The sequence below is a fragment of the Bison bison genome, unplaced genomic scaffold, assembly GCF_000754665.1.
Source record: "Bison bison bison isolate TAMUID 2011002044 unplaced genomic scaffold, Bison_UMD1.0 scf7180017864495, whole genome shotgun sequence".
In the NCBI taxonomy this organism is placed as follows: domain Eukaryota; kingdom Metazoa; phylum Chordata; class Mammalia; order Artiodactyla; family Bovidae; genus Bison; species Bison bison.
This window is the reverse complement of record NW_011495054.1, coordinates 1,529,068-1,545,612: the sequence shown is the minus strand read 5'-3', so window position 1 is coordinate 1,545,612 and position 16,545 is coordinate 1,529,068. Positions and strand designations below refer to the sequence as shown.

Genomic DNA, 16,545 nt, shown 5'->3' with positions numbered 1-16,545 from the left:
TTCGTTTTCTGAATGTTGAGGTTTAAGCCAGCTTTTTCACTCTCCTCTTTCACTTTCATCAAGAGGCTTTTTAGTTCCTCTTCACTTTCTGCCATAAGGGTGATATCATCTGCATATCTGAGGTTATTGATGTTTCTCCCGACAATCTTGATTCCAGCTTGTGCTTCTTCCAGCCCAGCGTTTCTCATGATATACTCTGCATGTAAGTTAAATAAGCAGGGTGACAATATACAGCCTTGATGTACTCCTTTTCCTGTTTGGAACCAGTCTGTTGTTCCGTGTCCAGTTCTAACTGTTGCTTCCTGACCTGCATATAGGTTTCCCAAGAGGCAGGTCAGGTGGTCTGGTATTCCCATCTCTTGAAGAATTTTCCACAGTTTATTGTGATCCACACAGTCCAAGGCTTTGGCATAGTCAATAAAGCAGAAATAGATGTTTTTCTGGAACTCTCTTGCTTTTTCCATGATCCAGCGGATGTTGGCAATTTGATCTCTGGTTCCTCTGCCTTTTCTAAAACCAGCTTGAACATCTGGAAGTTCACGTATTGCTGAAGCCTGGCTTGGAGAATTTTGAGCATCACTTTACTAGCATGTGAGATGAGTGCAATTGTGTGGTAGTTTGAGCATTCTTTGACATTGCCTTTGTTTGGGATTGGAATGAAAACTGACCTTTTCCAGTCCTGTGGCCACTGCTGAGTTTTCCAAATTTGCTGGCATATTGAGTGCAGCACTTTCACAGCATCATCTTTCAGGATTTGAAATAGCTCAACTGGAATTCCATCACCTCCACTAGCTTTGTTTGTAGTGATGCTTTCTAAGGCCCACTTGACTTCACATTCCAAGATGTCTGGCTGTAGGTGAGTGATCACACCATCGTGATTATCTTGGTCATGAAGATCTTTTTTGTACAGTTCTTCTGTGTATTCTTGCCACCTCTTCTTAATATCTTCTGCTTCTGTTAGGTCCATACCATTTCTGTCCTTTATGGAGCCCATCTTTGCATGAAATGTTCCTTTGGTACCTCTAATTTTCATGAAGAGATCTAGTCTTTCCCATTCTGTTGTTCAGTAGGAAACTAATACAGAACTAATACAGTGAGTGGCCAGGGCTAAGAGAAGCTGAAAGAAAGAAAGAAAGTGAAGTCACTCAGTCGTGTCCGACTCTTTGCAAGCCCGTGGACTGTAGCTTACAGGCTCCTCTGTCCAAGGGATTTTCCAGGCAAGGGTACTGGAGTGGGTTGCCATTTCCTTCTCCAGGGAAGAGAAGCTGAGTTGGTCCCAACTGGAAAGGCACTTAATCTCTGGAACTTGAATAAAAGGAATTTGAACTTGGGTTCTGAATGAGATGGGAAGACCAATGAAGTGTTTTAATCCAAGGAGTGATAGGTCTGACCTGTGTGTTAAAAGGGATCATTTGGATTGCCATGTGGAGAATACACTGGGGGACAAGACCTGCAGCAAGGAAATCATTTGGAAGGCTGCCAGGAGCACACAGTGGGGCTTTCCAGGGGGCGCTAGTGGTACAGAATCTGCCTGCCAGTGCAGGAGACGCCAAAGTCTCTGGTTCGATCCTTGGGTTGGGAAGATGGCCCGAAGTAAGAAATGGCAACTTGCTTCCATACTTTTGCCTGGAAAATTTCACAGTTGGAGGAGCTAGAGTCCATGGGGTTGCAAAGAGTTGGACACAACTGAGCACACACATACACACACTCACACACACACTAGCGCCCATGATGATTTGGATCAGGACTGGCTGGTGGAAGTGGGCCGAATTAGGGTTGCTTATGTGTTGGATGTGGGGAGAGAAAGAAGAGTCAGTAGTACTCCAGGGTGTTTGGCCTGAGCAACCAGGGGGTGAGGTTGCCATTACTGATGGAGGGGAAAGTGGTGGGATGAGCAAAGATCAGTGCTTGGATGTAAAGCTGCAGGTGAGTTCTGGGTTGCACTCAGGACTGAAGATGTAAATCTGGAAGCTGTCAGCACATGGATGATATTTAAAGCCAGGAAACAACTAGCTCACCAGGGACACAAGTGTAGATGGAGGAGGAGATTGGGGGACTGAGCCTGGTCCACCACAGTGATTAGATGATAAGCAGACTAAGAAGGTAGTACCTGTGAGGTGGGAGGAAAACCCGGCGTACACAGGTTCTGAACCAAGGAAGAGAATTTTACAAGGAGGTGAAGGTGATCCAACGTAATGATGAGCGGTACTGTGAGTCAGCCGAGAGGAGGACTGAGAAGTGACTCTGGGTTTAGTAGCTAGACATCAGTAGCGCTCTCCCCAGGTAGGCTTCGTACGCCATTGCTTGACTGGAGCAGTGACACTTTCCCCTGTTGTGGACCCCACTGGTAACCTTAATCCAGGCAGAGTTAATAAGCTGGTTTTTGAGCCAAGGGCTTTTTTTTTTTAATGCTACAATTCATAGTGGTGCTATAAAGCAAAATGCTGGAGACATTTTTATTAGCAAATTCTTGCAGCTGAGGCTCACTCAGTGGGACTTTTACTGGGCAGGGCTAGTCCAATCTCAGTGTATTAAAGAAAGACCATTAGGCCTTTGGAAAATGCAGACTTGTAAACTTTCTAGATTTAATGAAACTTAAGAAATCAAAACAATTAGGTTTCCTTTTGGTGAGACTCTAAAATTTACTGTGAAAGTTTAGCTAGGTCTTTTTCTTGTTGATTTTTTTCCCCTTTCAGGCTTAAAAGAAATTCTTAAAGCCTGTCATTTTTGTTCTCCTTTAAAGAAGAATAAAAAGGCAACCCTCCCTTTACAGTTTGCTAAAGAAATTGTTGGCATGTTTGTGTGTTTAATACCTAATTGTAAGTACAATCCTGATCCCTTTTTGGAAGTTATTCTCACCTCTAATCTTTTATAAATCCCTCAAAGAGCTTTACTGTTTGTTATCCAGGGTTTAAACTTTATCCTGAATATTATTTTCTATAAAAGAAGCCCTGCGGTTTGGGGGTTAGTGGTGGGATGATACACTGAAACATCAACTTTTTATTCTTGGGTTTTCATCCCATAACCCTGTTGTACAGATTTCAGATTGTGTTATTTAAGACTACTTAGCATTTTCTTTGAAGCTGATACATATAAAAAAGTTTTCAGCTCCCAAGTTTTATAAGGTCTGACACATTTGAGAGCTCTTGAAAGTCTCGGAACGGTTTCTGTGTTTTAAAGTGACTGACCTTTGTACAGTTTAGTACTGGTAGAACCTCATCTAGAATGTTGAGTTTAATTGGGATATTCTAGTTTGTAATCAGTGAGTGCTGAATTTGCATTCTTCTGAGATGCTGATGATTCACTGGCTCCATCTAACAAAGTGCAGCCTTGTGGCTAATTTTTAAACTCCAGAATTACAAAGATTACCCCCCGTTCAGGGCTAGTCTTGTGATCCAGCCTAACTCTGAGGGCAGAGACTGGAACTTTTCTTTCTAGCTTCCCCAGCCATGGGGAGCTGGCCCCCAATCTGGGCACGTCTCTGGGGTGTTACCTACCTGCAAAAGGTGTCAGTTAGGCAGGTTAAGGTGGAAAGTGGGTGAGAATTGCTGGCCTTAGTGCCTGTTGTGTGGTGAGCACCCAACATGTGTTTTAATCTATTGACTGATAACACATGTCAGCATTCTCTAAGGTGCCTTCTGGAGGGCACTAGGCTTTCGAGACACTCCTTCTTAGAAAAGTCCAGGAGCCAGATATGTTTGAGAAACACAGCTTCCTATATCTCCTCCTCAGAGATAGGCAGCACGTGTCAGTCTATTAAAAGCTCTGAGAAGTTCCCACAGGCAAGAGTCAGTGTTCTCCAAACTTGTGTGACGTGGAATCCTTTTGATTTTTATTTACTTGTTAATCTAGCTGGGTCTTCATTGCGTCACATGGACTTTTCTCTGGGTGTGGAGTATGGGCTTCTCTAGCTGCAGCGTGAGGCCTTAGTCGCCACTTGGCGTGTGAGATCTTAGTTTCCTGACCAGGGATTGAACCCATGTCCTCTGCATTGCAAGGCAGATTTTTAACCACTGGATCATAGGGAGGTCCTGAGAATCCTTTTCTAAAGTTCAGGAGCTGCTATTCTACTGACTATGCTTTGGCAAGTGCTGTGTAGTGTATAGTGAAATTAATGACTTAGTTACTTTGAATCTCTCATCTGGAAGTTACATTTTATAATTTCTGCAAAGTTTTACCTTTTATAATTTTTACCAAAAAAAAGGACTGATGTATCCCACGGATCAGAGTAAACTGCTGCATGTTCAGTTTAGTTAGCTCTCTGTGCCTTTGAGAAACCATGAGGGTGTCTGTGTGTTAACCTTTATCTTATACTTTATTTAACCCTGAATTCCAGGAGCCTATGGGAGAAATACGGTGCTCTGAAGCTATTTGAGTTGTTGCCTACCTTCATCACAGTGAATGGTGGTCTGTCCCTGTCTGTTCTGCTTGATTGACTAGTGCTGAGACTCCCTTTGGCACAGACAGATGGACAGACACCACCCAGTGTCATGGACAGGCTCAGCTGTGGAGCAGACATGCCAAAAATAAAACCGTGGTGTTCTCGCTAGTCAGAACTGGGACTCCAGTATTATTGAGTCATTATCCTATTCTTTATTGCCTGACCACTTGTGATCAGATGAGGGTTTTTTTCCCCGATGCCCTTACGGCTGAGATGGAGAGGTGTGGGGTGACAGTGTAGTTACGTGGATTTGTAACTGATGCTGTGACCATGCCCAGGGTGGGCTGCTTAATGGATCCCCATCAGCCTGGGAGGAGGGCTCTAGTGCTTTGCTATGGGCTCTGTCTTCAGCCCCATCCTGGTTGGTTTTTTAAAAATAATTAAGACATGAAGGCCCACAGACTGCATTTTACAGATGACTTATGTAAAGGAAAAGTAACATCCATATAATGGATGACAGAATTGAAATGCAAAGATGATATAAAATGCTGGGAGTGGGTATGTGTGATGAGCTGGGATTTAAAATGAATAGAAAGTTTAGAAAGCTAAGAATTTAAAACATGATAGTGTGAGAGTAAGAAATGGGGGCTTTTTTTTCTTTAATTACAGTTGGTGTTTAAGAAGACTGAAGATTGATAAATACCAAATTGAGATTACTGTTGGGGAGAAAAGGATGTGAACTCGGAGAGATACATAGGAGTTTTAAGCTTATTGGTTAATACTTCTTAAGCAGGGTGGTGTGTCCATGGGTGTTTGTAATATATAACTTTGTCTGCCTTAAATATTTGTTAAAATAAATGGACTCCAGAAGCTCTGGACTATGGGTTCTGCATTGTATCTTTAAGTGAAGTAGCAAATTAGTATCTGCTAAAATCCTTCTGTTCATGGCGCTTGAAAGTTGTGTATCTGGGGTGTTGTTTAGTCCCGAGTACCGCATTTGAAGAGGGGCAATGCAGACGGTAAACACGAGGGTACGCTTCAGAGGTAATGAATACGGGAGGTAGTTCTGTGACAGTTAGTTGAAGGAAATGTGTAGCGTTTAGACCAGTGAAGAAATGACTAAGGGGAAACATGATGGCTGCTCTCAGTCACTTGAGGAACTGTTAGTATGTCTTTTTTGTTCCTCTTTTCTGATACTATTATCTTCTTTTGTGTTAGATGTTTTTCTAGCGTACCATTCTAATTCTCTTGTTTCTTGTACCATATTTTTGGAGTTATTTTCTTAATGGTTGCCCTAGGGGTTACAATGAGCCTCATAAAACAATCTAGTTTTGACTAATACCAACTTAATTCCGATTGTACAACCAAAGTGCTCCAGAATAACTATGTTCCCTCTCCTTTCTTAGAATTTGTACACAGTAATAGAATAATCTTTATAAGCCCATCAATAGTTTTAGGCTGTGTCTTTTTAATCAGATGGAAGAAAAGGGATGCAAGTAAAAGTACATTTATACTGTCTTCTATATTTACCTTTATAGTGATGTTTACTTGGAAAATAAAGTATGCCATGCTATGCTAAGTCACTTCAGTTGTGTCCGACTCCGTGTGACCCCATAGACGGCAGCCCACCAGGCTCCCCTGTCCCTGGGATTCTCCAGGCAAGAACACTGGAGTGGGTTGCCATTTCCTTCTCCAGTGCATCAAAGTGAAAAGTGAAAGTGAAGTTGCTCAGTCATGTCTGACTCTTAGCGACCCCATGGACTGCAGCCTACCAGGCTCCTCCGTCGATGGGATTTTCCAGGCAAGAGTACTGGAGTGGGGTGCCATTGCCTTCTCCGAAAATAAAGTATATTTCCTTTCAATTCAGCCTAAAGGACTGCCTTTAGGCAGTCAAAATATTTTATTTAGTATTTCTTGTAGAGCAGATATACTCCAGGTGAATTCTCTTATTTTCTGTTTATCTGGGAATATCTTAATTTCTCCTTTTATTTTTGAAGGATCATTTTGCTGGCTATAGATTTGTTGATTGGCAGTGTCTTTTCAGCGGTCAGTGTGCTGCATGCTACTGCTTTCTGAGTTCCGTGATTTCTGAGAAGTGCGGAGTACCTTGTGCACGAGTCTTTTTTCTCTAGATCCTTTCAAGATTCTGTCTCCAGCTTTCAACGGTTTAACTGTGTCTAGGTGTGAGTCTCTTTGAGTTTATTCTTCGTGGTGTTTGCTGAGCTTCTTTGCTATGCAGATGAATGTTTTCCCTCCAATTTGGGAGAGTTTTTGGCCTTAATTTCTTCGGGTGTCCTTTCTGCTCCTTTTTCTCTCTCCTTCCCCATCTGGGACTCCTATAATGCCTATATTGGTCCACTCAGATGATGTCTCATGGTTCTCTGAGGCTCGGTTAATTTTGTTAATTTTTTGTTTTTTGATCTTTTTCTTTCTCAGTATGGAAAATCTTAATTGACCTTAAGTTTTCTGATTCTTCTTCTAGCTCAAATCTATTGTTAAGCCCTTTTAGTGATTTTTTTTGTTTCAGTTATTATATTTTTCAACTATAAAACTTCTATTTGGTTCTTAAAAAAATAATTTCTATCTCTTTATCGATATTCTGTACTTTCTGAGACATTGTGCGTATATGTTTATTTCTTTAGGTATGCTTTCCTTTAGTATTTTGAACATATTTATAATGGGGTGTTCCACTCCCCAGGTTTTCCTTTTAAGTCTTTCGATCAGCCTCCTTTTAGCCCTAGTTGGTAGTGCCGTGTCAGGCAGCTGCACTGTTAAACAGTAGTCCCTTATCTTTTCTGACAAATGCTCTGGATATAGGACAGAGTTAGATCTAAATCAGATCGGATGAAGACAAGCCTTGAGAACAGAGCTTTCTAGCAAGCTGCCAGACAGGCCAAACGTGACTGTTTTCTGGGGATGGTGCTTTTGGAGAGCTGTAAACCCATTTGGCCCCCTTGGGAGTTGTTAGACCTCTGGTTTTTATAGCTACTGTAGTTGGAGGCTGTTGGTTTTCAAGGCTACCATGGAGCTGGGGGACGAGAATGGGATTAATGCAGGTGAAAAAACACAAAGGCTGCTGTTCTTACGAAGAGTCAGCCGTTTTCCTTGAATAAATGCTCAGAAGATTACAAGCTTGTAGTTAATTTCTAGAGCTCTGGAAAAGTTGATTTTTGACAATTTTTGGCAGTATTCTTGTTGCTTCTTTCGAGGAGCAGATTTTCGGCAATCTTCACTGTGTAGTTAGAAAGTTAACTCTAGCAGCACTTCATCAAGTGAGGCACCCTTGTGTAATGAGTCTGCCGGGCACACGCTGTGTGCTCTCTCTCACTGTGTCTCATGTTCTTCTTATCTGAGTATTTGATGTCTTGGAGTAGCCCCAAGGGAGTGTTATGGAGCGCAGGTTACTGAGAACCACTGGTCATGACTTTATTAGAAGTGAGGCTCAGCCTTTGGGGGGGCAGCAAGCAGAATGTGTTGCAGACCTCATATCATGTGGATCTGCTGCATCAGTGTCTCATTTTGCCAGCGGAGTCCATCCTTTACAATCTGTCCAATTTTGTACAGTAAATCTCATGATGAAGAAAATCCATCATTTCCCAAAGTTAGGCTTGGAAGACAAAGCTCTTAATGGCTAAAATGGCCCTTTCCTCTGGATACTGTTGGAATTTGAAATCCAGTCCAGTTATAGTGTTCATTTCTCTCTATCAGATCTTATCATAGCTTAATAGCTTGCCTTTTCTGTTGAATATTTTTTATTTACACACTTAAAATCTGAGTTTTCACACATAAAATGAATTTGAATTTCTCACGTGACCAGAAGTTTGGGTTATGGATATTAATTTTATCACAGCTTTTTACTTCAGAGGTCATCAGTGTCTAGCTCTATAAGATGGAAATACAAGTACCTAGTAGTAAGAAGCAGAGATTCTGTTCTGCAAAGCTGTGTGTGATTTTGTATCTGTTAACATGTTAGTGTGTATTTTTTGTCTTTTACATGTTTGTGTATTTTTCTCTTTATATCTTGTATTTACATGTGTATGTATAAAATAATTTAACCAAGTAGTCTAAAATGTGGCATTAGGTTGGTAGTACAGCAATTTTGAAATCTTGAAAGATAAAACTGGAAACATTTGCTTGTATTTTTTTCGCCTCGGAGGATTTTGTTAATGAGACATTTTATACTGCCATAAACCCAGGGCAGTGATAAAGAAAGGTGTTGATTGATTTTTGGATGACAAGGGATGTCTCTAATTGCAGAACTTGACGTTTGTGTCACTTGGGCTGTTGTAGGTGAGCAAGACGTGGAAGGTGATTGCGGAAGACGAGGTGCTGTGGTACAGGCTGTGCCAGCAGGAAGGCCACCTCCCTGAGAGCAGCATCTCCGATTATTCTTGCTGGAAGCTCGTCTTCCAAGAGTGCCGAGCCAAGGAGCACATGTTGAGAACCAACTGGAAGGTAGGCAGTGGCCAGTACCATTACCTGCGGGGGAATTGACTGCAGGGACCCAGGAATCCAAGCCCGGGATGAAACCCTGAGTCCCTCCAGTTTGAGCCTGAGGCTCACTGCTGAAAGCAGAGAGAAGGGTGTGGTGAGTGTCCCTGCAGCTGACAGTGACTTGCTGACCATTAGAGTATCTGCCCTCATTTCCAGCCACCTATTTGGGAGCATCCTTTGTCCTCCAGGAGAGGAGGTGGGCTTGAGGTGCCAGTCACCTCCCTCTGATGGTTGGGGTGTTTGGAGTGGAGCCCCATGCAGCCCGCTTTCACTCTTCCCTCTTCCCTGGATGGACCAAGAAAGCATCACCTGATTAGAAAAGAAGGGCTGAAAGTGCTCTTTCCAGTCAGTGCAAGAGGGAGATTACTAAGCGTCTCTAAGCACTGTCTTCCCTTCCCTCACATAACCTATTGGCTTGCTTCCATAACGTTTATCACTTCAAAATCTCTACAGAAATATTAGATCACAGCTACGCATTTGCCCAGTGAAGTGTTTCTGTAGAAAGCACTGTCAGGAGCAGTGTTACACAGAGTTGTCTGAGGCATGAGGAGACGCCAGCCTGGTGGCCGTTTCTTCCCACCTGGGTGGCTGGATATTCAGGTGGAGGGAAGGGATGGAACTGGATTCTCTATTCCCCTCCTGTAAAAGTCAATCCTAATAGACTTTGAGATGAACAAGCTTTCGCTCATTACTGATGGTGACATACTGCCTATGTGCACGTCGTCCCCAGTCACCTCACAACCTGATTAGCGACCGTATTCTAGATCTGGGTAGTGTCACAGTTCCTAGCAAAGTCAGTAAGAGCAGTGTTCCTTTAACTTGGCGCTTCTCAGCCCTGGCGCTGGCACCATGTGGTGCCAGATCCTTTTTAGTGAGGCCTGTCCTGAGCGTTGCAGGATCTTCTGCTTCTGCGGCATCTCCAGCCTCTCCCCAGTACAGGCCAGAAAGCATTCCCTTCCTTCCCCCAGCATCACCCCTGGTTGAGAGCCACCCTTCCAAAGAGAATCAGCACAGCTGTCCTTAGACCACAAAGACACCTCCACTAAATAAAAGGCCCGCTGCCCCGCCATGTGCCTCCAGACCAGGGGGAGGCCCCTCTTCGCCTTTTGCTTGGTTCAGTCTGTGTGAAGGACATAAGTGAGAGAGCTGGGGATAGGAAAGCCAAGGCTCTAACCCGGGCAGGAGGGGCCATAATTGAAGGAACGCTTGAGAGGAGGGCATTCTGTCCAGGAAGGAGGGATGCTTTTGAGAGTTGTGAGCACAAGAGCTGGAGGTACTCCATGTACCATGGCTCAAGTTCATAAATATCAGATCCTAGGGACAACACAGCAGCGGAGTTCTTTGTTTGCTCCAGAGACAACGGGCACTTCCAAGGTGGTGCCCTTGGTAACCTGGCAGACTCCACCTGCCAATGCAGGAGATGCAGGTTCAGTTCCTGGGTTGGAAAGATCCCCTGGAGAAGGAAATGACAACCCCCTCCAGTCTTCTTGTCTGGAGAATTCCATGGACAGAGGAGCCTGGTGGGCTACAGTCCATGGGGTCGCAAAAGAGTTGGACACAACTGAGCGCACCCGCCTACATACACCAGAGAGAATGAGGGAGGGGAGCAGGTATGCCCTCCTCATCCAGGGTGAGGGGGCAGAAGTGAAGCTGTTTAACGACCTCAGAGCATCTGGAACTTCATGCCTGTGTACAGATTGCATACAGTTTAACTGAACATCTGTTTATTGTTTTTCTCTAATAAGCACAAAGCCATGTGTTTGGTAAGTGCTCAGTAAGAGGTTGTTGCTTGAATGAACTGAAGTCAGACTGGAGGGAGGCTTCTCTTTGGAGCATCTTGGGCCCACATCCCACACTGTTACCTATAAGGACTACAGAGGTTGAGTGTCAAGTGATGGCTCTTGCATTAACAGTAGTGATTCTGGAATGAAAGGAATCCTGATGAAAACATGAAAGGGAGCAGAGAGCAGGGTGCCTTCCCTGTGGGTGCCTCTGCTTTCCCATCTCTGATGTGGAGCTGAGAGTAGCTGCGCTCTCCAGGCTGCAGTAAAGAGGACTGTCTAATGGTATCTAACGCTCCTCCCACAGGGCATGGCTGGTGCCTGCAGCTCAGTTAGCCTTGACTTTGGCACACAGATGCTGTGGTTTGCTATTCCTGGTCATCCTCTGGATGGGTTGGGAAGGTGATTTGGTTTGGAATCTCCTAGGTCAGTGTCTGGGGAAGGTCAGTGTCTGGGGAAGCTCAGAAGGGACCCCAGGGTTCTCAGTACTTCACATAGAGGGTGACCTGTGAGCGTACAAACTTAGCTGGACTTTAGAGCAAAGGCGAAACGATGTTCCTTTCCCTGGTGTTTGCACGCACTCGTTTCATAGTGGAGTGCTAAGGTCTCTTAATCCAGAATACCAGTGTGGGGCTGGAGCCCAGGACGAAGAGGAAGCCACGGGACAGAACTTAGTGGAGGCCATGAGCTCACTGACCCTCTCCTTTGCTTTCACTGCCTGGTCTCTCAAAAGAGCTTGCTCTTGTCACTTTGGCCATGGTCCTTGCATGGATGACTTTGCAGTCCCTCCCATGTCTCACACAGCCCCACCTGGATGTGTCCAGTTGTGTCCCTCAGCCTTGGACTCATTTCTCGAGTTCAGTGCGATCACCGAGTGGATCATCTGGCACAGTGTCTGGAGTTCAGCTGCTTAATAAATGTTGGTTTTAATGGAATGGATGTCATCATCTGTCTCCTAATAATAATGTAGATAGTGATAGTAGCTACCATTTATTGGAAACTTGTGTGCGAAGAGCTGTCCTTGGCACTTCCACTGTTTCTGATCCTTGTGCTGGTACAGCAAAGGTGAAGTTGTAGATGGCTCGCTGGCCTTTCTTTTCACTTTAGTATTGTTGACTTACAATATTGTGTTTCAGGTGTACAGCAGAGTGACTCAGTTATGTATTTATATTTTTTGATGGCTTGATATTCTTGAATACCTTTATGCATGCTTGCTTTTTGGCTTAACTGTCCCACCCTTCCCAACATCCCACATGTAAATACTTTCTATACCTCCAGATTCCCTTTATTTTAAAAATAATTATTTGTGTATATTTTGAATCAATAAATAATCATGATAGAATAAGTCAGAAGTCATCAAAAGGCCTATACTGGAAAATATATCTTCCTCTTTGCTCTCTTCACTTACATCAGGAGCTACTGTGTTATGGGTTTTAGGGTTTCCTTTATAAACCATTTCCATAATCAGAAATAATGTCTTTTCTCCTTTTTCCCCCCACCCTGATTTTTATTTTGTTGTATATATGTTTTAATTTTATTCTGAGAGCACTTAAAGAGCTGTTAGCACGTAAAATACCATTAACTACTTTCTCTCCGCCAGCCTGACCTTTCTAAATCCACTTCATGTGTTTCTTCACTGGCAGCCTCTGCAGTGAAGTCGTTTACGTCCTGTGAACCCCGAGGGGGTGGGTCGGTGTCTCACAGTCTAGTTCCGTGCAGTGTGTGCAGCTCTGGTGCTAGTAGCTTAACATATTGGTTGTCATCTGTGTCCTTTTGAGTCTCTTTAACTGTGGACACAGTCCATGCTGTAGGCAACCCACCATGGAATATAGGTGAGAGCGAAATGCTTTGTCTCTCTGCCATCCCGAGAATAGTATAAACCGCACCCCTTTTCTCATGCAGAATCGCAAAGGCGCAGTGAGTGAGCTGGAGCACATTCCCGACGCAGTTTTATGTGATGTGCATTCTCACGATGGCGTTGTCATTGCTGGGTAAGCAAAAACAGTTTTTCATTTAATACTCTTCATCCTAAGGTCTTTCACTTTTCACAGACCACCCTCTGCGTCTCAGCCACCTTATTCTACCTTTGGGAGCAGGTGCCTTCCCACTCACAGCCCACGTGGATATAAGACGGAGCCCCTGTGTCCTCCAGTAGTCGAGGGCTCTGAAGCAAGTTGGGTGGGGCGGCTCTGTAATCCATTTGTCTCATATCTTTTGAGCTTTTAAATGACTCTTGTGGCATGTTATTATGTTAGATTTTCATTAAGGCCAACCGTTTGTTCTTTATGAAGACATGAAAAACTCAAGAATAGTAAGTGTTGGCAGAAACAGGTCCTATTCTTGATTTCTCATTGTGAAGCCTTCATTCTGAAGAAGGGCTGTGGCCACACAGGTAATCTTCCTTCCCTACCACACAGTTTGTATTTGCAGTTAACTTGTCCTGAAATAGGCGTTTTATTACGTATCTGTCTCCATTGCTGAGAAATTAAATTTTAGCTTCTGTGAATTTGGCTTCTATTCCAAAAACCACTTTCATGAATTCTTCATGTCTTATCAGAGAGGTGTTTTTATGTGTTTCTTTAATGTATACTAAGGTGGTAATTTTCTTTTTGGATTAACAGTATGTCTTGAACTAGAGTCTCACGTTGTGTACCTAATGCCACAGAGACCAGGACACTTAAACTTCTGGGTCTGGATTGACTCTGAAGTGAGCCACCCAAAAGAGGTTTCTCCCTGGATGGACAAACAGAAACCTTGGACTTAACAACATAGTCATAGGAGAGCCTTTTCCTTTGAAAGAAAACTCCTTCAGAAGCATTCCTTGAAGAGTATTGTTTGAATTGAAATTTCAGAGAGTCAGATTATTTTAATATTTTGTGGTTTTGTAGTACCTTTGTAAAAGTATTTTACTTTAAACAGGTTATGCCTTAGGAGCAACACTTTCCTTTAGCTTGTGTTTTCCTGGCCATGATTTCGAGGTTAATGCCCTTCTCAGCAGTGCCATAAAACTGTTATTTTTAGAAAAATTAATGGACTAGAAATCTAAAATTCTGTCCATCCAGTTACCAGTGTGGCACTAGGCTTCTGCCCCCATCACTCAAGTGTGGGCATGAGAGCTCATGCTAGGCAAGGTCCTCTTCACCTGTTAATTCTGAGATTCCTTAGTAACCCCCAGAGGGACTGGGATCATCCTACCTTACAGGGGTCTCCTGGTTAGAGGCCTTTGAGAACAGACTGTTGAGATTGAACTGAAAGTCATAAAAGGAATTGATACAGGGAAGGTGACTCTCGAAAGCCAATTATGAATTTCTTATCCGGACGTGGACCTTACAAAAGGCAGCCTGGCCATGAGTCCAGATACCAGTCCTTCTTTTCCTGCCTCTCCATTCCCCTGAGGCCTCCTCAGCATCACAGATTATGCCAGCACAAAGCACAGCGATGGCAGAGTTTCGTTAATCGATAAGATGAAACTTGATCCGTGGGTCAGAGAGGCTCCTCACAGCCCCTTTTTCTAAGAGAACCTTATGTTGATGGCCTAGCCTCAGATACTTCAATCTTGCTTATATATACAGCATCTTGTGTTTATCATTAAAATTTTATCTGGTGGTTACGATGCTTGTTTTCTGGGTCAGATCTTGAATCCCTTTTCATTTGAGAACAGCGGTGTTTGCGGTTACCTCATTCTCAATCAATGTTGTATTCACCAGGCTTTCTGCAGTTATGTATCTCCAAGGAGCTTCTTAAAGAGACAGTGGCTACCCCACCATTTCTTTCTCATTTACTTCCCTTGCATTTTTCCTATTTTTCTTCTTCCCTTCCTTCTTCTCTATTTTTTATGCAAGTGGAATCTGTTCAGAGGCTTAGTTTTATATATCTGCAGGTAGCCTATGTTCCATATCTGCATTTAAACTTGTTAATTACATAATTGAAGATTCTGTTGCAGAATCTTTTCCCAGCTTCTCAGTTTTTCAGTCCTCTATGTAGGTGTTCGTGGTTTGGAGTTGCATTGCTTAGACTTAGACTGATGTGTGTTACACGTAAAGGTAGAGTTAACCCAGACTTGGTTCTGCCTTAGTCTTCTTTTCATGCAGAACCAGGGTTCCTGTTAAATGCTTATTTGCTCATAAACTCTGAGACACTCGAGTCCCTGTCAAGTGAACAGGACGTGGATGCCTCTCACCTGAGGCTTGTTTTCCACCAGAGGAAGCAGACATTATTCTCAAAGCTTTTGATCTTTCCCTCTTGTCCATGGGTGTTTGTTTCCCTTCCTTGTCTCATGGATGATAGTTTCCAGTTACCTTTTCCTGACGCTTGAAGCCCTTTGAAATTTGTTTCCAACCTTCCGTTTCTCCTCACTACTCTTCCCAGGGTACTTTTGGTTTTTCTCCCCCCATACTATTCTAGTCACCTCTGACCATGTCTTTTTAAACTTGAGATGCAATTTACATACCATAAAATTCACCCTTTTAATTGTGTAAGTCAGTGATTTTTACTACATTCACAAGGTTTTATAACTGTCCACCATTATCTAATTCTTGAACATTTTCATCACCTCCAAAAGAAACTGTCTCCATTTTTTAAGGCTTAGCTCGAGTCTTGCTGCCTCCCACAGCTTCTGTGGCACAGTAGCCTATTAACTCTGCCTCCCATGCCAGCATCTCCCCTTCTCATGCCTCCCAGGAAGTGATTATCTGCAGCGCATGGGGCAGCTAACCACATGGCTTTAAGGCTTCGCTGAAACATTTTTGTCTTATGTTGTTATTTTATTTTTAAACTTTATAGTCATGTAAATTCCCAGTTAATTTGTAAGCATCTTTTAAAAGTGGAGGTGTTATGTAATATTTCATTAAGCTCCCTGTAATACTAATACATTTTTTAATCTGAAGAAGAGTGTTAACACTTAATAGATTCCCTTCCCCCGACCTGTATACTACATGTTACATGAGAAACTGGAGGAATTCCTGATTTCTTTGGTCTGTTCTGATTTCCTAGTTCTTTTCAACTTAGAATCACACAGTTTGAAACCTGGAAGGAACTTTATAGATTCTGTTCTGAAATGATCCTCCTGCGTGAGGTCGTGGAGGCTCCCGAGGTCTGGGGAGTGGGGTTGATAACGTGTGCCCTGGCCGCCCCGCTGTGCTTCTGCCGGCGGCACGTGAGAGCCCTGCCCCTCGCTACCGTCTCCAGCCCTGGCTCCATGCTCGGATGGCCTGTCTTATTATAGTGTCATTTTGTTTTCCTTTATGACATGTATGGACCTTTCTTTTCTGTAAAAAATGAAAACAGCAGTAAGACCATGTTGTCTTTGCAAAACTGTTAGAAAGTGGAGAAGAGAAAGCCGCTTGACTCCCAGCTTGCTAGCACAGCTCCCGTTATGGGTTTTGGTGTGTGCCATTTATGTTTCTGTTTTCAAATGCATGTTACTGGATTTAGGTAGCTGGATTTTTATCTTTTCCAGATGAAGGAATTATTTTAGGGACTTCGCTGGCGGTCTAGTGGTTAAGCTTCTGCACTTCACAGCAGGGAAGCCAGGTTCGATCCCTGGTCAGGGAACTAGGATCCCACATGCTGCATGGTGTGGCCAAAGGAAAAAAAAAATTATCTTAAAATGCCTTCAATAATCCTCAAGTTCTTTCCCATTTAACTTTTTGCCTTGGAGTCTCTAAACCATCCCTCAGACCCACTCTCCTGAGTGTGCCTTCCCGTTCTCGGTCAGTGCCATAAATAACGAGAGTTGGCTCTTGTTGACTGTGCTCCTCTCTCTGACAATGGTGGGGGCCGTGTATGAAGAGTGTGTGTAACTGCAGAGCCTAAAGAACGCCAGTCCCAGCACCTGGGAGACTTCGGGGCAGGCACGCACAGAAGGAAGAGCCCCCACACTGTGCTCCC

General features: G+C 43.5%; 1 protein-coding gene across 1 annotated transcript in view; it reads left to right on the top strand.

Annotated features, from left to right (window-relative positions):
* The window catches only part of FBXW8 (F-box and WD repeat domain containing 8), a 113,551-nt gene that overhangs the window by 23,107 nt on the left and 73,899 nt on the right, over nt 1-16,545 (top strand). Inside the window, exons 3-4 of the mRNA XM_010828550.1 lie at nt 8,672-8,836; nt 12,559-12,647. Of these exons, the coding sequence (XP_010826852.1) occupies nt 8,672-8,836; nt 12,559-12,647 (254 nt within the window). The remainder of the gene's footprint in view (nt 1-8,671; nt 8,837-12,558; nt 12,648-16,545) is intronic.